Source organism: Pseudopipra pipra, chromosome 1, assembly GCF_036250125.1.
Source record: "Pseudopipra pipra isolate bDixPip1 chromosome 1, bDixPip1.hap1, whole genome shotgun sequence".
Taxonomy (NCBI): domain Eukaryota; kingdom Metazoa; phylum Chordata; class Aves; order Passeriformes; family Pipridae; genus Pseudopipra; species Pseudopipra pipra.
The window spans coordinates 54,178,545-54,202,063 of record NC_087549.1 but is presented as its reverse complement, the minus strand read 5'-3'; the positions used below and the strand labels follow the sequence as shown (position 1 = coordinate 54,202,063).

At 38.9% G+C, this 23,519-nt stretch overlaps 1 protein-coding gene across 4 annotated transcripts in view; it reads right to left on the bottom strand.

Annotated features, from left to right (window-relative positions):
• Positions 1 to 23,519, bottom strand: part of LDLRAD4 (low density lipoprotein receptor class A domain containing 4) — a 285,405-nt gene that overhangs the window by 143,670 nt on the left and 118,216 nt on the right. For all 4 annotated transcript variants that reach the window (XM_064657432.1, XM_064657405.1, XM_064657423.1 and 1 more), the window contains one exon: positions 5,741 to 5,881. In XM_064657432.1, coding sequence (XP_064513502.1) covers positions 5,741 to 5,881 — 141 coding nt within the window. The remainder of the gene's footprint in view (positions 1 to 5,740; positions 5,882 to 23,519) is intronic.

Below are 23,519 nucleotides of genomic sequence, written 5' to 3'. Positions count from 1 at the left end.
TCCCTGGGCAGATGCAACTGAAATCAATACCGTCGTAACAACATCCCTCTCCTTTCCCCCCTAAAGCCCCATAATAGCCAAGTTTCAGCTGAGATCGGTATTGACCGGCCCGCAGCACCGCCGGGCAGGATCAGCCCGGATCGCTATCTGGTGAGAGGGGAGCACGTCCTGACTTTCCCCAGTCACTTAAGCCGGCGTCTCACTGCTTGTCCTTAGAGACCACAGCTCCACTCAGGCAGAGAGCGTCTAGACAGTATTCATGATCCATCTGTCTGGCACAGCCAGGCTGATGACAAACTCTATTAGAGCCGAAACAATTTTTTTTTTCCTGCTCTTCCCTCCTCCCATCTCCCTTTTCCTCCGAGAAGCAGTAATCTGACACTGAAAATTACTATCATTGTTGCAATGCTCAAAATAGCAGTGCCAGACTTTCATTAACATCAACGCTAGACTGCTAAATATTTAAAGAAATGGATAAATTTCACCTGAAGTGGGACAGCCCAGCACACATGAAAGCAGAAGCACAATCAAAATGTAAATCTAAGCGGTTGTTTTTATCTGCACAAATTCGGTGTCACAGTCAGAGGGGGATGCCAAAGGTCTCTTTAAACAAAATATTTTCCTTTGATTGAGCTTTTTGTTTTTAAAACAGAATCATTCTCCAACCCCCTGCAGATCCCTACAAGGTTCAGAGCTGACAGCAGTAGGTGGGGGTGGTGAAAGGGAGAGCTATATATTTGATTTGTTTGGGTTTTTTTACCTTGCAGAGGAAAATGAACTCCTACAGCAAACTCTTCTATGCCAAAACAGCCATGACACATCACCTCCATCAATGCTGACAACTTGAAATTTGATGTAGACATAATTTGCACATGACAAGAAGGATTCATTCTCACTTATTTCACTCTCCTGTAAATTCTCATGCCTGTCAATATTTGTGTTTGATATGCCCACAAACACATACTGATCACAGCAAAGATAACTACCTGTACCGTTTTCTACCAAACAATTATATAAACTAAAATCTCCACCATCACAACCCTTCTCAATGAGACATGACTTGGACACTGCAGTCTGCAGACAACAGACTACGCTTCCCATTTCAAAATCTAATTTACTTTTAGCAGGACAAGGCAGGCTGATCATTTGTTGTGAAACAAAGGGAAATGCTCAAACAAACGAACTGTGTCCTGCTAGAAGCAGGAATGTGGCTAGAAGCCACATTGTGGCTAGAAGCCACATTGTTTCAGTTCTTGGGAGTCCAAATTTTGCAGGTCACATGGAGCAGCAAGCTGCCGCCAGGGCCAAGTCTGCAATGTTTAAAATTCCACTCTTCATCTCACTTTTCCTATCATCCCTTTGTGTTGTTTAGTACACCCCTGACCTCCAAGTAGTGTTAAAAGAACAGTCATCTCCATTATCTCAATCAATAAGTCTTTATAGCTGATGAAAATAAAAACAAGTAGCCCTACTGAAAGCTGACATGGGCTATGCAGAAAGCGACCTGCAGGGAAAGGTGCAATAACACTGGGGTCCTCACTGAGGAGGGGAGGCATGCTTCAACGTGCATCACCAAACCTGAGTCCCAACATATACCAAGCAAGCTGTTACCTTAACATGTTCAGCTTAAATGCCTTAGCATGTATTTTGACCAACTTGCTGGACTGAAGCTTGTGTCATCTAAAATCAGACTCTAACACACCTCAGATGTGGTACAGATTTCCCTCAGCTGCCCTCTGATTTCTCTGTGCTATACAGAATAAATTGTCCACGCAGCAGCATAAGGAAGCCCTATGTACAAGTCAGCAAAGCAAAATTAATAAAACAAAAGGGCTGCAGAAATACACGTTTTATTTTACTGTGCACACATGAGACATTGAGTTCAGTAGCAACATTTTTACAAGGGCATGTAGTGATAGGACAAGGGGTAATGGCCTGAAAGAGAGGAAGTTTAGATTACATATTAGGAAGAAATTCTTTACTGCAAGAGTGGGGAGACACTGGAACAGCTTGCCCAGAGAAAGTGTGGGTGCCCCATCCCTGGAAGTGTTCAAGGCTAGGTTAGATGGAGCTTTAAGCAACCTGTTTCAGTAGAAGGTGTCTCTACCACGATTAGGGTGTTGGAACTAGATGATCTTTTAGGGTCTCTTCCAACCTCAACCATTCTGTTGTTTAAAAGATGGAATTAACAGTTATCACAGTGAATATATATAAGAATGGTGAGGAGAGAGGAACACTAGGTCTAGGGGATCTAAACTTCTCCAACACAGTAAGATAGTAACTCCTATAATCATGAGATCCAGGAAGCAGATCACCCACAAAAAATTATCTTTCTATACCATTGCTCATGCAACTTAACTAAACTAAACAAAAAGCTCCAAGAAGACATTCTGGATTTGGCTGCTGGCAAGAACACAAATGAGAAATGCTTCAATAGCGGGGAAATATGGGCTACTGCTAACAGGGCACATATTGCTTAAATAAACTAAAGTAGAATTTTCATATGAAAATTTATTTATCTAGACATTGTTTGGGGGCACTCTGTGCATAACTGTGAAATGAGATGAATATTTTTTCCACCACAGGAGGATAGAAGGTTTAAATACAGCATGAGAAAGGGATTCTTTGAACAAACAGCTGAGGGGAAGGCATACCACTGTAGTGAAAACATGTTGTAGGTAAAGGCAAGGGCAGTCCATGAGAGAAAGAGGCCACGCTGCTTGGATGTAGACCGGCACAAACTTAAAAGTGGCTCCTTTCAACAGTTTCCTTCCCATTTAAGAACTGCACACAAGCAAGAAGATGCAAGAACAGAGTTGATATATAACACTGATCAGAAAGAAATTCTTGGTTTGAGATTCAAGTGTTTTTTTTTAACACTCATTTTCTTCTTATTGAGCTGTATTACTGTCCTTTTACTAATTAGAGGCCAATGAATGTATGTAGTTTTATGGTGAGAGGCAGCCTCCTCAGCTGGGACATTTCAAGAGCGTACACTCGGGTGTACTCTGGTAGGGATCCCCATTAAAATCATTGAGCAAAAGCATGCACACATTTCTTAATTCAACATGTCATCCCTCTAAGGCCTGGGGACCTCACTTCAGCAAGTATTCTAAAAACATTTTTTCAAAGCTGGAACAAGCCATCACAACCAACTGACATGTCCATAATAATGTTCTTTCCTATTACTGAGTGGCACTGGTCTACCATGTAGTAGTCTGTTTAACAGCCAAAACATGATAAATATAACTTAAATACTGTTTATGGTTGTATTATTTTTCCATCTGGCTTCAATCTTTTTTCTCTTTGTTTCACCATTAGGATTCTGTTTCACCAGGATTTGGTTCTTTTACTTAAAACTGAAGTCCCTTTATTTACCAGCACTTGTCACACAGTCCTTATTGCAATGAAAAAGTACAGACACTGTCAATATCCCCAAATGCAACAAATAATTAATTTCTTTCTCTGCTACAAAGTAAGCAAAAAGTTAAACACTTCCAAATGCTCCTAGCAATGCATCAGATATTTCCTCTACAAACTCCTCATTTGCAACGCTGTTGCAAAACCAGCAAACGCAGTTCTTGAAGGACTTAATAAGACTGTTTACCTAATTATTCCTCTTCACTCAGTACTTGGGAGGTCTCAAATAGCAGGACTACTGGACATCATATTTTAGAAAGAATCAGAAAATGAACGAATACAACAGATTTAAGGAAACAATACAAAGGAACTTCAGGGTTTGGGGTTTTTTGGCTTTTTTTTTAACTCTCACAGAGGGTAACTAACAGATGAGTGGTAAGAGTCCTCACATCTGTAAAAGGCTGATTTGAGTAGGAAGCTATTTTTCTCCAAGTCCACTGAAAACTAAGAAAAATGCTGCCACCTTGACTTGCATGACTTTAAAGAGACAGGATCATGAAACACAACAACTGCACTGAAAGCAATAGGAAAGCTGCTGCTGAAGGTTTTTCAGAGACACCTTTAGTTCGGCTTGGTCCAGATAAACTTTGTTGCTGGAGGGGAGGGGATGACTAGCCAGCTGACCGGCACTGCTCCTTTTCAGGCACGCCTGTCTTCAGGCACAAACATGCCTGCTCAGGAGCTACAGCAATGCCTGAGGGGACAGATGTGACTTAGGGGAAGACCAGGAAGTTTGCAGATCCTGGATCACGCTGCTGTGATTACTGCATGACAGCCACCAACACAGAGGGGTCCTGAAAAACCACTGGTGTCTAGGTTATGAGACCCCATGATTAAGAAGGTTTGGGAAAGTTCCAGCTAGGAGTTCCACCTGGGAACAAACAGGGTGCCACCATCACACTGCAGCTGTGCAGGGCCACCATCTGCGATGCCCCAGCTGCTGCTTGTCACCAAAGCCCTTCCCTCCACCTGCTACCACTGTGATTTTCATGGCCCTTTTTGGACAAATGGTTGTGCTGGCTTGGTTTAAGAGAAGAGCCGTACAGTATCCTAGTAAAAAAAAATTCATCTATATGAACTTTAAAGATATGCTTGCAAGTTTTGCATGAAGAAATAATAAGGTATAACTTTTTTACAACTCAAAAGCCAAGGTTATAGGCAAATACATGACATTTTGGTCTGGACCCATCACCAACTTGTCCTGGGGCTTTGGAGAGAGTTCCATTAAAAACCAAACAAATTAAAACAAAAATAAAATGAAATAGCACAAAAGAATATATAGGTCGTTTTTATTTCAAAGCCACTGAAATCACTGCAGAGGTACCAAAGTACCACAAAGTATAAAAACACTTAAAAGAATTTAGAGTACATTTAGGAACATGTTCATTTGGAGGTTAGAAGGCAGAGGAAGAAAAGCATATATTCAACACTTGATTTGACTTTCTGTTATGAATCCGCTACACTGATTTTATCCTGCTTATAGGCCCATGCATTCATTACAAAAATTACAGATATATGCTGCTTACAATTCCTATTTTTAATAACAACACAGATATTCCTAAGCCATAGTCACAACCAGAAGTGAAGTAGAATGCTGAGGGATGTCAGTATTGGCAGAACCAAACCATTTGGAAAGTAATAGTAACACAACATCACTTCTGTTGTACATCAGAAACATTACTGGAAAATTTACCCCTCATCCAGAAAGAGGAATTGTGATTTGAAAATAAATTATTGCCGAACAAACAAAAGCAAAAATCAAAGTCTGAATTCAATGTACATCACTAAGGGCAAAGCATTAAAAAAGCAATTCTGGTGACAAACTCTAGCACTTTATGTGCAATATTTATGCACTAAAGAATAGCAACTAAAGCTATTTTAAATATATAAAATATATACCTACAAAAGGTCAGTGACCTACCAAATGATGCTGATCTCAGCACCAATGAAATGCATTTGATCAATAGGAATGATGACTGGAAAGATTACAACTTTCTTAATAGTCTTAGTAGCGCATAGAGACTGTTACACAGACAAAGCAGAAAATATTTTTTAGAACTTTGAAAAACAAATTATTTAATTACACTGTCTTTCTCAGACGCCACATATGATCCACATGATTATAACCTCAGTGTCTGCAACACAAACTCCCTTTGCATAGGTACAAATTTCCATGTTTAGAAACCTAGAGAAAGTGCAGAGAAAAACAGTATTTACTTTCTCTGTCTCACTCTCCCTTGATATCATACTGCAGACCAAGTTTCCAAACAGACTTGTATGTACATACATACACAGATGCGCACAAAGAGCCAGTACTTACAGCTAAAGATGCCTGGAGGTGGATGCTCTGTTACAAGCAGGCAGTTCTCTTCATCACTGTTATCCCCACAGTCATTCTGTTGGTTACAAATCAATGAACCAAGATACAAGCATTTACCACTGGCGCAGGTGAATTTGCACTCTGAAAGGCAAAAAAGAAACCAAAAAAAAAGTATGAGAAAATTGATGCCTACCCTTCTTCAGTGCTAGAACGACTGATACTAAAGATTATATATTTCAAGTAAGTGCTGTAATAGTGGATGGGTCTTTGGCACTCCAGCACCAAAATAAACCATATTGTATTTATAGTACTGCATGTATAAATATACATATGACACATTTCTGATCATCAGAATCAATCCACCAGTAAACCAGATTTGCCATTTGGGAAAATTCAACTGTTTTAAAAATAAGCAATATTTTTTATAGTTCATGTTGATTACAGTTCACTTTGGACACAGACCATGTTCTCACACATGTTTGTGTGGCACCTTGCATATTTGGGGAAAGACAGCACTATGAATAAAAATAATAACTGTCTCACATTAAAAAAAGTCTTGCTTCAGCTGTAAAGCAACAGTCTGTAACCAGGACCAATCCTGTCTGGACACAATTAGTCCCTAACTACCCTCCCAAAGACAATTTGCCAGTCTCCCAGCTAATTGCAATCAAGTGTTTGATGTTTGCACATTGAACTCCCACATGCTAGTGTTCTTTACAAAATTAATAAACTTCTGAAACCCTATAAGTGAATGCTATATGCAGAAATGATACAGTTTTCACATTTTTTTCATTACCAAAAAAAGAGAACGGTTTCCCCTAAATATGATTCTATCATGAGAACAATTCCAATGACACAAAGTACACTTCATAGTAAATACTGAAGTTGCAATTAAGAAATGTTCACAAAAATATAAATGCAATCATAAAAAGCTTTCTCACTAGGCTTGTTCCAAAGTTAAATACACTACACATATAGAACAGAGGACACATTATATCTAGACAAATTATAATTTAATGATTACATTACCAGCATGTTGACAAATTCTGGTGATTGTCATTCACAAGCAGAAGCAAAACAAACAGAAACACTCACAAGTAGTTTATTAAAGTAGCGCTGTTCCCTGAACCCTGGGCTTCCCTAAGGCTGCAGTTTGGGTTGGCTGGTTCTGCTTCAGAAAGATGATTTTCTGGTTCTTCCCAGCAAAGAGACAGCATTTGTTAATCTTCAACGAGATCAGCAAGAGACTTTCCTCTAATCTTAACAGCAGTTGCACTTACTCTGAACTGATATGACAGGACCTCCAATTCTAAAAAGCCCCTAAACCAGTTACTGTGGTGTGATACTTACTCACATGAATCTGTTGTGTAACACAAGCAGGGTAATAACAAAGGAAAGAAGAAAACTTGAGAAAGGCGAAAAATTATTTTTTCTTAGTAAATTTCTTTTGCAGATAAAAGTGATTTGCAAACTTCACTCTGAACACTTTTCAAGAATATTAATGACATTTTTGTACACATATCAGCAAGAACCTGCTGCAACAAAAAATGTATGCATCAACATTGTAACATATAAAATGCTACTTAGGAATATAAATAAAAGGCATATAATGCTACGCAAGGAAAACAAGCATTTCCTGTGGGGGAAAAAACCCAACAATTCTATTTTTCTTTTTCACTTGGTCAAATTGCACTTACAAAATTAGTGAGTATTTGTCTAAATAAGCTCCTCAACTTTAAGTTTTTTCAATGTAACCCTGTAGTACCTGAACTATTAAAACTGTAGAATAAAATACTGTAGAAACAAAGTATTTTACCCAATTCTTTTGTTGCCCTGTCCTTCCCTGCTACAACACAGAACTGAAGAGGCATTGAAGGGCTTAGATTTTATGTTTTGAGTATAGACTATAAAAAAAAAAATTCATAACCAAATGAAGTAAGCCTTTGAAACCCAAGGAACTAAGAGGGTCATTAACAGTTAGTTTTCGAAAGGAGACTTAAAAGACCAGCCTCAATATTAGCAATACGGTAATTACAATGTTTTAGGACTTGTTTCTGCAATTCTATTAAGAAAGTGAAACAAGAAAAGGAATATAGCACAGGATGAAATCAGAGTGGTAAAGAACATAATACTTCTATTTGAACGACAAATGTCAAACACCATATTGCTTGAAGTTAGAATATTTGGCATGCTACTTTGGCTACACTGTTTAATGCTTTCCAGTGCCTTTGTGTTGAGTCCTAATGTAACACTTTCCATGCTTCCCCCATGGCTGACAGCAAATGCTCAAGCAAGATGTAAACTCAAAAGCAATCAAAGCTAAGAATGCTAGGTTTCTGTTTGCCACCAGATTATACAGTTTTCAGACAAAAGACTAAAGCATTACAGTTTTAGTAGCATTATTAAAGTCATACACTACCGTAAGTGGACTGACCAGAGGAAAGAATTCATGCTGTAAGATGTGTTGGTTCAGGTTTTTTTGTTTCTGTCATAGATAACACATCACATTGAAACTTGGATTCAAAAAACAGACTCAATCAACTTTTCTTGTGAAATGTTATGGCTACTTCCTTCTTCCCTCAGATATGTGAAAATTGCCACTGTCAAGGTGCATAAAAAAAAAAAAAGTCATTGGGCCTCTTGTCCTCATTTGATGTGCCCACATTGACTGCAAGGTTGCTCGTGGTACCATGGGAACTGTGTGTTGATTTTAAAATGGGATATGTTGTCAAAAATCACATTGCCTTGTGATCTCCCACCAAATCTATTTGCCAAGGAAGCAGTCATCCTCTATTGGCCTGGCTGGGATGGAGTTAACTTTCTTCGTAACAGCAGCCTCTATGGTGGCAGTTTGGATTTGTGATCAAAACACTGTCGATAACACACAGTGCTTTGGCTATTGCTGAGCAGTGCCTGCACAGTGCTGAGACTTCCTTTTTTTTTCCTCACACATGCATGTGCAAAAATAACTTCTATATCTAAAAAAATGTAATATCTAATGGAGGCCACAAAAGTGCAAAACTTAGCCTGCATAATCACGTTCTGTTGAAGTCTGAAGGAAATATTCAAAGGAAAAATGTATTGTAGAAATGGGACAAATTAATTAAACAGATTATTCAATGAATATACAGATACTTCTGAACACGGAATATACTTAGGATCTGGTATTTGTAACTTGTAAACAAAATTCAGTGCCTTAAATTAGTTTGCACAGTAAATGCATTTAAATAGTGTTTGCTTTTACTTAAACCAGAAAAGAACCCTTCCTTGTAATGCAGCTTGACAGAGATAGTAGAAAGCAAATATTAGAGTTTCATCAGACTGAAATAAACCTGCAGAGGTCTGTACCAAAATACAAGGAGTGACCTCAAAACACTCCAACAGGGAAATCCAGACCAGTCCACACTAGACCAATATGCCTAATGACACACCAGAGAGCCCTTTTCAGTACAAAGTCTTGTACTTGGCCTGTCTAGACAAGAACAGGGGTAAAAGCTCCTGTTCTGAAAACAAGCCAGCATGATCCTTCTTTCATGAATAATGTTTCAAAGCTAGACAGTTTCCCTTTTCATTTTCAAGTGGCAATTACTGAAACATCAGTCGGTTGGTCAGCAAGACTCTGACTAGAGCTAAACCTGAAGCATGATGACAGCTACTGGAGGTTGAAAAAATCAAGCCTTCTTATAATTATGTTCATAATTATGTCTGGAGCATAATTTAAAAATTCATCTTTATGATATAGTGATTCTTCAACATAAAGTTTTAATAAACATACTTCCAGGTAGAACTAGAATACCCTGAAAAAAAAAAAAAGGAATGTTAAGAATACTATTATGAACATTTCCTATTTTTTAGAAACTTCATGCTTGTATGTAGCATGCTTGTATGTATAATTAAATACAATTACTAATTAATATGACTTCATTTCAAATAGTTTCAAATAGTAATTGAAGGTTATGTTTCTGTTGAACAGCTAAAGATGGGTCTGCATCATGATACAGAAAACTCCCCTGATCAGATTTTTTTATTGTGAAATGCAAGATCTAATGTGTTGGGTAGGCTTATTTTACACTTTCTGTGCCTAGCCAACAAGATAATTTTATACTTGCATTCAACTTAATTCTTTTAGACTTCATTTACACTTGACTTCATCCATATGAACAGCATTCCCATTGTTTTGTCATTCCACTTACCGTAGGGCATTTTTAATTATAGCTAAGTGCTGTTTGTTTTTCTAATGTAAGTCCAACCACGGGCCAAGAAAAAAAAGCAACAAAGTGTCATATTGAAAAAATATGGTGGTTTAGGCCACTGTTATGATGCATGTCACAGCTACTTATTTAATGGGTCTGAGATGATTATCTGACCCAGGGGCAGAATTCTGTTCCATCCATTCAAATAAAAAATAAAAAACTATATATGCAGCCAGTGATTTCAAACTGTTGTGACTAAACTGTAGTAACGTGCTTGAATGCACAAAATGAAATCCTAAGTGATGTCTGGGACTTAACCGAAGCGTAAAGACACTCTCCCAAAATCCAATGGACTGGCAGCAGCCCGGGCAGCATGGCAAGCAGAGGGTGATCAAATACCCTACTGAAGTCATGTAAGTGGAAGGTGAAAATCTCTTTGCCTCCGGGTGGATCTAGATCTCCAGAATAAAGGTCTAATTTCTAATTTCTTACATAAGGACTCCATTTTAAGTATGTCATCATATTTCTTCTTACTCCTGTTCATACTGCAGCATGTAAGAGCCTAAAAGAAAATATGTTTAAAGGGCATCATCACCTGTTAAAAGGATAATAAGAGACAGAAGCAGTAAATTGGAGAGGGCGGGAAGAAGCATACTTTGCTAGAGATTAAAGAAATATAAACCACAAATACCAGAGTCAGTACAATAAAACCCTGTTCAACCTCTCATAAACATCTGTCTGTGTATTATTTTTAATATTGTAGATTGTAGCTTTATAATGGGAAGTAAATCATAAATAGGAGACATGCACACAAGGAACACGTTTATTTGGGAAAAAGCTTGGTTAATAAGGAAGATGGCAGGCTGCCACACGATCTAATAAACCTCCATTGGTGCACGGAAGGGAGGGATAAATAGGTCTTTACAAAACAAAAAAGCACTTCACAAAAAGAATGCCAAGCAGAATACCAGCAAAAATGAAAGCGGATCAGCTTATGCAGAGTAAGAAGCAGAGCTGTAAGCCACAGCCAGAGGCCTGCCCTCGGTGCCCACGGCCTCACGCAGGACCGAGGCTGTTCTCGGAGCCACGCATCGTGGAGACAGAGACCTTCTCTGACCAGGGGAGATTATGGCCTTAAAACCAGGCTGATTGAAAGAAGATTGTTACTGGTTCACAACCAGTCTCATTTGCTCAGCTACTACACTCTTGCAGTCCCCCATGCCCGCTTGCTTATCCAGCAATTATCTTTTCATCTTCTTCTTAAAGCAAAGCCTGGAGCTATGCCCTTTAATGAGTTACTATTTATGTCAGTAGCTAAAGGAAGCAAACACAATATTCTTGCACACAGGTAGTGAAATCCGTTGTTCGGTTCACTTTTAGGGCATTAGGACATTTCACCAAGCTTACCTTAATTAATTAAGGTAATGAAATTATGCCAGGAGTCATGGTGGCAACCAAAAGACCTCCTTTTTCTTTGAGATTTGTCAGTGAGGTTGGTTTTTGCCTGTGATCTTTCTTCACTATATATACCTGTCTCCAGTGTGAAAAGAAAGGTCTCTTCTTGGAGGCCATTGAGGCATTATGAAAAGAGTTTTCATCAACACTGCAATCTAAATTCAGGAGACTTGCTGTCACTTAGCCTCCATCCTGCCCACGCAGTGAGTCTCCACAGCTTCGCAGGGGGAACCAGCAGCTTCCCTGAGCATGTCTCCCCAGGAACGAGGAAACAACACTTCCTATCACAGCACTCATCACAAACAGACAAGCCTCTCCAAGGTCATCTCAGAGACTGTCAGGCTCGCCCAAATTGCCAGTTCTGCCATCATAAGAAAAGGCCAATAAAGGAAAGCCTCTTCTACTACCACCTTCATAAATGATCTGTTCTATTTACCTTTCCATAAAATGCCAAGGCAATATGAGTACAGGTTTGCATTTTCTGCCCATCTACCCACTTGCTTTTCCTGATCTGGCAACGTTCTGCCCGCTTATGCCCACAGAGCACTGAAACACCAGACCTTCTCCACAAAACCTGAGAACTGTGTCCCCTATTCCACATTTGGTGGGAGTGTAAAGATCCTTTACACCCCCACCAAAGCACCGTGACACCCTCTCCAGCCACAAAGCTTCTGCCGAAACATCGTTCCAGCACAGCATGCCTGGTGCTCCCCAGCTCAGGCACTTGTGTCAGTGCCGACAGCTCAACCGAGTCATGGTCTTGACACTGACCCATGAGGCATTTGGGTCAGAGCCCACATAGAGGAGGACAGAGAGCACCAGGGCAGACACTCACTCCATCTTAAGAGAAGAAATGACCTATGGGGGATGGGTTTCCAGAAGCCATGAGAAGGCCTCGTGCTTCTCCCTGTTCAATGCAGTGACAAACTGGGGTCCGCTACGGCATGTCAGGCCCACCCGTGGGCACACGTCCTGGCCCATCACCTCACCCCAGGGAGGTGCCTGATGCCCAGGGCTGCAGCTGCCCCAGTGCTCCCACTGCTCTACTCCTGGATGGGACGGCGGGATGGGCACCGGCTGCCAGAGCCTGTCCTGACAAACCCCTCGGGAGCTCCACCGCCTTCTTACATTTGTATACGTACTAACAGAGTTTTCGAAATCAAGTATGGAGAAGGAGGGAAAGAGCACTGGTGACTCAGCTAATGACACTCTCATTCTCAGTTGAGAAGTTACGTGAGGAGACGATTAAAAATACATTAAATACGTACCCTATAATTTTTGTCAAGCACAATGTCATTATCATGGGCAAGTGCAGATAAGAAGGGTATCTGCAAATGAGATTTTCTTAACATCTCGTTCTCCTTAATCACAATTCAAAGAATTCTTGAATTATGGTAAATATTTTAAAATTATCTTAGTTGGTTTTCATCTTAAGAAATCTTTAATAATCACAAGCAGTGCCACTTACCACATTTGTAGAGTACTGCGTATGTAGAGGAATCTAAAATAAAAAATCATGTTACTTTAGCAGCTTCTTGTTTTTTCTTTGAAATATTGTTTGCACTACAAATAGCTTGAGACTAGACCGTTTTATCAGGCAACTTCACAACCCTTGAATCCAGGGAAATACAGACTAAACCAAGTCCCTTCACAGATGCATTGCTAAGTTTTGACTGCAATCCTAAAATGGGCTCAGATGAGGACACAACAGTTACTGCAAAACCCAACAATTATCTGGGGGCTAGGGGAAAGGGGATGACTGGTGGGAAAAAGTTCTGTCTTTTGTTCTCTGTTATTAAATTAGGTTAGATTACTTAAGACTGTGACTTCTGTAGGGCAGGAACTGTTTTAATTTAGCTCTCCTAGGAGGTACTGAAATACAGAATAAATACTGTTCTCATCTGCAATCGTGTAATGATATTGAACCAAGGAAGAGTCTGAGAACATATCCAAGAACGGGACTTTTCATACAAGTAATGTATAATGCAGGCAAGAGTATACTGTGTTTCAGGTGGCTGTTTAGAAGATGTCAACCTAATATTGATTAAAGTACTTTTTTATACATCTTCCTGAGCATAATGTGCAGAAAATATAGGAGAAATAAATATTTACTATGTGCCAAGATGCAGGATAGTTATGGAGCTTCCACTGAAACATGAATTCCAGATTTCAATGGACAGAGTTCTCCTTTCATTTCTCATTGTGCAGTGAACACTAATGTGAGTAATAACAAGTTTATTATCATCTGGATCACGTTCTCCAATCCACATCTGCAGAGATTTGCATGTTCCTGCAGTAAATACCTTATCACTGTTAGTTCTTGTAATTTAAAAGTGATTTCACCTAGTCTAATTAGCTAAATAGTGTCTAACTCAGGTCACTGTGCCTCCATGTTCATCTAACAAAAAATATAACCAAAATAATACCTAGATTACAGGGAAACAGATTGCTCTCAATCGTTTGCATCATACAGCATAGACAATGTTTTTTACAAACTAGTACCGTCTTGTATCAATTGTTACCTATTTGACCTCATTCATCTCCAACTAAAAATTAGTCACACATTTTCTTCACCTTCGTATCTTTCCCAGAAGGCTGGGATTTTATGGCTAAGCCTTAAAAAAACAAACAAACAAACAAAATAATGTTTTTTCTATTAGAAAATTTTTCCTTTCTACCAATTTCCATGAACACTTCCTCTCAGGTATGACTTGCACTGCAAGTGGATATAGACTCCCATCTATATGCACTTCCATATAGTGGAGCTGGTATATCATTTGGTTTGCCTAACGATTTCCACTATAAATGCCTTGGAGAATCTCTCCTATGTTCACTGCATGCAGCAAGTCTGTGAAGATGGACTGGAAGAACATTCCCCGGGGCTACAGAAGTGCCTCTTCTTTGTCCCAGAAAATTCTCTTCTGCTTTTATGGAAATGAAAACTGCTAAAAACCCAGCAGTTATCTTTCCATTGTCTGCATCAGGGGAGTCTCTGCCAGCACTGCAAAATAACTAAAAGGTACAGACACTTTGAGGCTCCAGCGATACCACTGGCAGAGCAACAGCCCAAACAATACTGGGACAGCACAGGAAGAGGCAGATTAACTGTGGTGGGGAAAGGAGGTGAGCTCTGCTTCCTCTCATTTTCACACAAGAATTCCACTTCACTTCCAGGTGCTACCAAGTACAGCCATTACAACAGCCACCAGATGCTCCTCTTTTGTCCACAAGTGCTCCCAATGTCAAGTGCACAAGACAGACAGACAAGAGAAGGAATGTGAACACACAGAAGAGTAAAACCAGTATTTTATGGGTTAAGATGCCTCACTTAGTAACCTAAGCAGCAAAGTTTCAATAAATATTATTTCAGATTACAATTACGCAATTTTGTTTAAGCATCATGAATATATTTTACCACGTAGCAGCTATTTAACCAAGATTATTTAACAATTTCCATGGCTAAAGTGTTTACAAAGTAGATTGTGCAGAAAACACTGATACAGGCATCCCAGGGAAATCTCTACCATTTCGATCTTTCTGTTGTTGAAACAGTATAATCTAAAAAGCAACAGTGCATTTAGGACAGTGCATTTCTGGTTGTGAATGTGAACATATTGTTAACATGATCCTGGGTGGTGCTGAGTCTATCCATGCACCATGCATAATCTTGGGAAACTTTACAGTACAAAAAACCAAAGCAAACAGCTTTCCTTCCCCAAACCGAATTCAACTTTGCAGATACACTGAATGTTTAAGTGAAAAAATACCTAATAAAAGTACCAGCCTGACACAATGCAAAACTTCAGTATGAACAGAGCCTCTAGTTCACAAGCTCAGGCCATGACTACATTGTATGTGAGAAGCAACAAAAACAAAACCAAACTGGAGCAGTGTCCCCATAACCAAGCACTTTTGGCCGGCACTGCTGCCCAGCAGGGCAGCCAGTGGAGGAAGGACACAGCTTTCCTTCAACATCACCTGTGGTTCACATCCACGTGCGGCCACTTCTCTGGAAAGAGACAGAGCAACCAAGGAGGTTTTTGGCACATCTGTTTGAATCCAATCTGACCCAAGCTAAATGCTGGGATTGTGAGAAAACACTAGAGTGAGGCAACAAGGGAGAACTGATGATGCCTGGGTGTCCAGGTGTGATGGTAAGGGTTTGTCTACACAAGTGACACCTGCACACATGGTTTGGGTGAATCCACAACAGCCTGGCACTCTCCTGGCTCAGCTGGGTTTGGGAAGTTAACTATGCTCACCTCTTCCTAAACAGAGTTTTGCAAAAGGGGCTCAGTCTAGTTTACACTGGCACCAACACACCTGAGCAATGCCCACCTGCCAGGCACACATACAGGTATGACACACGCTTGGGGCACCACTGATGGTTAATGCTGACTTTACTGACAAAATATGCATCACGTTTGTGATACAAATAGCACTTGATCTACAAACCACGCCCCAAAACCCTGACACATTACCTCATGCCTACGGCTGTCCTGGACATTATTTCTATCTGTGGGTTATCTTAATATGCTGGACTGGAAACTACTGTGGCTGACATGCAGATCAGTCATGTCAGCCTTGAGACAGCAGCACTGCAGGGTAGGTGGCCAACAGCGATAACCATTTCAGCCATCTAATTCAAATCTGCCACTGTATATCTGTCAGAAGCCCTACAGAATTTTTTGGGTGGGGATGAGAGATGGGGCTAGGACAAATCTCCGGTTACAGCTCAAGTTATCAGTGTATCGATGACAAGTTAAAGCATGTTAAAAATCATACAAATGATGTGCTGAACACAAAGAACCACCCAAAGCCATACCAGAGCCATGAAAGAGAACAGCCAGAGCATTGGAAACTGAAGAGCAACTAATTGTGTTTTAAATGTGGACAAGGTAGTTTGTAATATTGTACCAGTACACTATTACCAATCTGTTCAAAGATGGTGATAATCTGTGTTTTTATAAGTCAACATAATTGAACCACGGTCAGTTTCATAGCGCTGGTCCCTCCTCAGAATACTCTCAACACAGAGCTCATAATAAAGCAAAAAAGTCAGCTAATACAGCACACTGCTAGTTTTCAAAGGAACAAAGTATTTGCTAGTGCTCCCTAATATCCCTCTAATTTAACGTCCTTATGCTTAAAAAATTATGTTGAGACACTAGGAAACACCATCTAAAGGGATTAATTTTCCTTGTCATTAGGATGTATGTCTTTAAAAAATAAAATGTGTTACTACTGAATGTTATACTAACATACGGAAAACACTTCTCCAGAGAAGAGACCATTCCAAAATCCAGGATACAGATTAAGAACATTTCACGATTTGCAGACTCTGTGTTCAGGTAGATGAATATAAAAAGAATGATCACACATCCTCAAGAAAGAAAAAAAAAGTTCAGCAGCTACCAAGGCAAGTTAAAGAACAATCTAGCCCACAAATATTTGGAGATCAAACTCAAAGGTGAGAGACACTCTAGAGTAGTCTAATACAGGGCTCTTTGATTTTTAATTAGTCCAATTTATCTCTCAGCTACTTACTGATACATAACAAAGGCTACAATTAAATGAACACTGTGAATATGTTAGTACATTTTAATGTTTGTGCATCAAATCAGTTGTTTCTAAGGTCTGAGCTGAAATGTGGCTTCCAGTCTGCAAATATCACCTGTTCTATGCAATATTAAACAAAAAGCATTCACCTAAAGTACTTCAGCAACAGTTTACATAAACCCTTTGTACTTTGTGTTACAGTGGATTAGGAACAAACTAGCTAGACAAGTTGTAATTAACAACAGTGGGGAAATAATATTGAAATATGTCTTTTTACACTTCATGCAGTAACTCTGAGTTGACAGCAAATTATTTAAACATGCCCTACTCCATAAGAGACAGAAGCGGGACAACAGACCCTGATAAAATGTCATTCAAAAGGGTAGGAGGCCCCTTCCGTAACAGATCAGGATTACACAAAACATAAGAAAAAATTCCTTAAACGGCCTATGTGTAAAGGGGCTTTGAGAAGTTTATCTGTGTTAAACAGTAAACACACACTCTCATACTTATTGGTACATGGTATGCAGTCATCAAAGCCTTCAAAATGGGATTAACCATTTAAAAGAGATGAGCATGTTTATAACAGAGACGCACGTATAACAGTAATAATTTACAATCTTCAGAACATACTGCTGTTGTTAAATTGATAGCTGAAATGGTAGCACTTTTGAGAGAAGAATATGGTTTTGTTTTAAACATGTTTTCTAGAGTTCCAGATATGACCTCAGACACTCAGTTTTATTTTTTCAAAGCTTAAAATACAGAATGAAAAAATCTTATTCTACAAGCACACATTAAGCATACCATTAATAAAAGAAAAATTACATTCTCTTGTGACTAAAACATCAACAGTTGTGATATGACAGAGCAGAGTATCTGATTACTCTTCTTGAAAGGCAAAGTTGTGGCAGCACTGCTGTTGTCAGCCAAGATGGATGCAATTTGTTTCGAGGAACCCTGTTCCTCAATTTTATTTCTCAGGACGCTATTTTTGATTTCCATGGTGATTTCTAGGGAATGCAGCTGTAGGATGATGTTCTTCGCAAAACTTAAATAAATAAGTTAGGGCAAACATTTTAAATGCCAGGTATTAGAGAGACACTCACAAAGGAATAGCTAAAGAAAAGAATTAATTCTATTTCTGATTTCCAAACAGAACATTGGGGTCCTTCAGAAAATCACCAGCCTACAGCTTTTTAGAAGCGTAATTACATCAGACAAAAACTGGGTAAAAAATTATTCTATTCGATGACGCCAACGTTGGGAGGAATTCACATACCTTGACTGTCAACAAAACTAGCATTAAAATTACAAGCATCAAAGAAATGGGCAATGGATACAGCAGGCTAGGCATCCTTCTAATAATACACTGAAGTTTAGTGAATCTGTCTCATTTTTGACATTTGGGCTAATCGCACAGATTTTAATGATAACTCTGCTTCACTGAATTCAACTCCTAAACATGTATTTTAAATATCTTGCTTACTCTTTTCTTTGATGCTAAAGGTGACCTGTATATATTAAGATTGTGGAGATACTATGAATATATATAGAGAGATACAGGAAGACAGAAAAGTAAGATTAAAAAAAGAGAGGAATGTTTTTCCTCTTCTTGTTTTTTAAAAACATTAAGTATTTCATTCTCTCATACTAAAAGTACCTAGAGATGAAAGAGGAATACTCCTTAAATCACTTTAAAACTCTCTCGATCATATCTTCAACTTTAATGGGGCTTCATGTATTTATTTCACTTAAAGCTTATTTATATCATACACCTAGCAATCAGCAGCCTACATCTTGTCTTTTGCATAAAGACTTCTGCAAATGCCTTCTAAATATTTTTTCTCTCTCAAGCCACATATCAACAGGAAAACAAGGAAAGCATAACCCGATTAACAAAAGAATCATGAATGTTCTTTTCTTATAAAATAATTTCTTTTTTTACAAAATATAGGTAAGTACCTTGCAAACTCAAAGCATAGGCATTGTAGGCCAAGGTTTGAAGCAAAGTCTGGCCTGGATGTATTGATCCAGGGATTACTTCACAAAGTACTCAGCCTGGGAATTATTTCATACTTCTTAAACACAAGGACAATGTAGAGTTCAAAATCTCAATGTAGAACCATCAAAAAACCATTGGCTGGTTTTATAAGGAAATTTCCACGGGTCAATAGAAAACACATTTTTTATTTTAAACAGAGTATCATCTGATTTTGAATCCATGTATCAACAATATATTATATAATGTCTGATGTGCATTAGGCAATGCAGGGTACAAAAACACATTCCAAACACACATGTAATACTCCTGACAGACTGTACTACAATTTTCCAGCTTCTTGATGTCTACATACAAAACCAGCAGGCCAAACAAGAAGACTGGTCTCAATTATCTTCATATAATATTCAGAAGAAAAGAGATTTGCTGGCTATTCTGATTGCTGTACAAGAGAGCTGCCTGCAGAACTGCACTATTACATTTGCAAAGTATTCAAGACTCAAGTCTTGTAAAGAACACAACATGGAGCAGCATGAAAGGAATGCATAAAGTTGTGTACCAAAAGACCCAGGGGAAAAAACTATTATGCTGTCTTAAGTAATAGTTCTAGAAATTTTTCCTTCAGAAAAGTCACAGGAGATTTTCTAAGATCTTGAAACAAAAAGGTTCCAATTCTTTTCTTAGCTGCAGTTTCCCAGAGTCTATATAACGCTGGGCAAGTTATTTGGCTCTTCTCAGAATATCTAGAGTAATAATAATAATAATAATGATAGTAAAAATATTTTAGAAGAAGAAGGAGGAGGAAGAAGGAGGAGAAGGAAGAGGAAGAGAAGACAAAGAGGAAGAAGTAGTAGCAGTAGTTAGTTTTTTTTAAATCTCATCAACTATTAATTCATGTCTGTTATCTGTACAGATTTTCTCAATGGAAACCATTTCAATTGTGCCACCCAGAGAGCTATCAGATGAGATATAATGCTCTTGCTCACTTTCATTTAGTCCAAACATTTATCTCTAAAGAAAAAGTAAAACAAAACTACTTTTATGTCTCATCGTGCATGACAAGTCACTTTTTTTTTGTTCAGTCGTGGTTCTAAACATCTCTTTTCAACTATTTACAGAGAACAATTAAGTCAGTGTATAACTAGCACTGCTGCAGTGGTCAATGGGGATTTACCTTGTTTATCTTTCATTTCCTGAGGTAGAAAGAGCACCTGAAGAAGAAACCCTGAGCAATATTCTCTTAGAAGGGTAATCCATATTCTTCCTTGCCAGGACCTAATCTCTGTATTGAGTGAAGTTGGTAATAAAGCAGATATTCACTACAAGAATGCAAAGATCAGGATTTCAATGAGGAAGAATGATTATTAATTTCTTGCACCAATATACAATGATGTCTTTGTCCCCAGTGACATCTTCCCTAAATATTTCAAATTAAAGTAGTCAGAAAAATGAAAATGCTTTATCTTTGCACAAAGGAAAAGAATACTAGCAGGGTATGTGAGGCATCATAAGGATGGAAAGCTGCCATGAGCTCTGTCTAAAACACTGTGCGTCACAATCTATGTCAACTGTCCGTGACCCTGTCACTTCTCTGCCCTGGAGACCACGAAATTGGACCTGTCTCAGACAGCCATCATTTCATGATGGCTCTGGGATAGTTCAGAACAAAAAAAATAATTACGTTGTTAAATTACTGATTTATGAGAAAGGTGTGAAGGTTTGAAAGAACTGCTCAGAGACTTCTGCTGAACCTGAGAAAGGTTTTGAAGAATAAAAATAAAAGCGCAATTAGGCAACTGAATCTACCTTCAGACTGCCTTTGGTTTATTATTCTATTCTCCAGTATGCTATGGAAGGATAATTTTAAGAGGACCTACATGTGAACAGAGACCAGTAACTCTTGGCTTAAATTGCTATTAAAACCTTAACAGCCATTTTATTTTATTGCCAGTTTAGCCACTAATACCAATGGGTCAAGGGCTCGAATGCACTTCCCTTTGACACTGTGTCTTCAGTCACTAATGCAGTCATGATAATATGTCTCTCAACAGCCCAGTTTCAATAAGATTGCAAGAGGACCATAACAGGAATTTCAACAGGATGTAGGATTACACCTCAAAACAAGGACCATGCATTTCTGCAACTGTGTGCCAGTCCTATGCCAACTGATGCTCCCCAACTCCAAGTGAGCAAGCAGCACCCAATGCTGATGAAAATAAGCCTGCAGTAATAGTCATAAATTGTGCAGACGTGTTTGTAGCACATGAGAGATCCAGGTGCTTCTCCCAGTTCTCCTATTACAGAAAAATGAACAGGATAATTAAGCATGTTTGGATTTACTGAGCTGGCAGATTTAGTACTGAAGTAGAACACCTTGTGCAGTAAGCAAAGTCCTGACGCATGCTACATTACCTGCAGGGCAAAAGGAGACAGCCTTATTTGAGTGTCAGCTTCCCCTCCATCTTGCATCCAGTGATATCCCTACTTCTCTCACCACACAGAAAACATCCTTATGATACACAAGTTTTCAGACTAAACTAATATTGACAAGGTCATAATTTTGCTGGCAATGCCAGTCAGCTTCTGAAAATGTATGAGTTTTTCCTTCCTTTTTACCACATACAGCCAACAGACAATGGTCTTCCAGAATTAAAACTAATTCAACCTTAAAAATATTCACAACCATTTTTTAAGGAATCACATACACACACAAATTAGTACCGAACATAATGAAAAGAGGAAAGTCGGAAGATTTTGTACCTGAGATGTTGAATTGCCATAGTTGGTTTTTGCCATGATAGAAATAAGGCATATTATATACAAATGTCATATGGAAACTGTCTCCACTGCACTCAATGTGAAAAGCAAACATTTTAATGATTGCTGAAAAGTCTGTCATTGATATTAGTACATTATTTGACAATGTCATAAAATATTAGATGTAAAATTACACTGAAACCTAAAGTTTCTTAGAAGTCCTCAGTCATTCTGCACTTAGTACCTTAGATGCATCTTCCTTATAGTTGATATTTCTAGATCTCTCATAGGTATCTCCTTCCTGCCTCATGAAATGTGAAATTTATTACATCTTTGCCTTAAAATCTTGTTTCAGAAAAGCTTCCAGACTACTACTTCAATGCTAAAAGAAAGTTACTGCAGAAACAAACCAAAAAAAGCCATTTTATCAATAAAACTTCCTTTCTTATAAAAAGTAGTTTTTTGGAGCAGCAATGGGAGAATTTTAAAGGTAAAATGTGCTTAAGTAGTTGGAAAAACCCAGCAAGGACAAAACTCTCTTAACATGATGGCTCTTTCAAGTTCTCCATGTATTCTTTATAAAAAAAAAAATATTTAACTGAAGAGTAACACATGATGTTAAAGCCCCGATTCCAAGATTTCAAGATCCCCAAGCCATTTCTGCTCCTAACTGGTAATGATAAATTTTCATCACTTTACACACATTTGAACCACAAATACTTGCATACCCTGCTGCCCCACAACGGAAAGTGTTAAATGGCATAAGCAGAGCCCCTTTAGACAGTTTGATGACAGAAAGATTCCTGATTTTGCAAGAAGGCTCTTTACACATAAACTGTCCGGGAGGACAATATGTGTCCTCCTGAAGAGAAACAGAGGTCTTAAAAAACAAATAAAATCTTGAGTTGTAACTCAAAACACACAGAAACATACACACACCCCATATACATACCCTCCAGTCCATACACTGCTAGAAGGGATCTTCCAATCACTTACTCCTTAGCATAGCTCGTCCACAGGAACCACTACCATTGGCTTGGTCAGGTCTTGGCAGGACAGTCGGAGCTGGCAGAAGCCAATCTGTCTGGCTGTTAGCTGCAGCAAGAGGGATTTCACTGTTTCTGGTAAAGCCTCCTGTTTGACCGCTGCTCTCCTCTCCATGAGGAAGAGGCAGAAACCCATACAGCCAGGTTCTCAAGCTACCAGCTGGACCACAACCCCTGAGAGGAGATGGTGAGTCTTATCCAAAGGATCTTCCCTTTTGGACCGGTCATCAGAGAGAGGTGAGAAATGTGACATATGCACAGGACAGCTATCAGGGGATCAGTACTTCTGGTCTGCGTCCTGAATCCATTGCGTGCACTGCCATTGGTCCCCAAAAGCTTCCTGTGGCAAAGTTACTAGTGGAGCATAGGTAGAGCTCTGAAAGGAGTCAGGGATCAGGAAGAAGGAGGAACATTCAAACTGACAGAAAACTGCAAATGCTACAAAGAAGAAAGTGACTTACCTGATCTAGGAAAATTCCCTCACTAGGATGCAAAGCTGTATGATGTGCCCCTGAAGCCAAGGTGATTTGACTGAGAAGCATGAAACTAAGCTTTGAATAGACTGTTTGAATCACATATGACAGGCCATACATAAAATAAATACTTTAGCTACCAATAAGGTCTGTAGTGAAGTCTGAGGGATGGGAACAACATAAAAACTGAAAAGCAAATCACAGGCTCAACTGCTTCATCGGGTTTTTAGCACAACTCGATTTGAGCTTAGGTAGAAGAGTCAGCCCTTCTGGCTATACCCAGAGTGAAAAAAT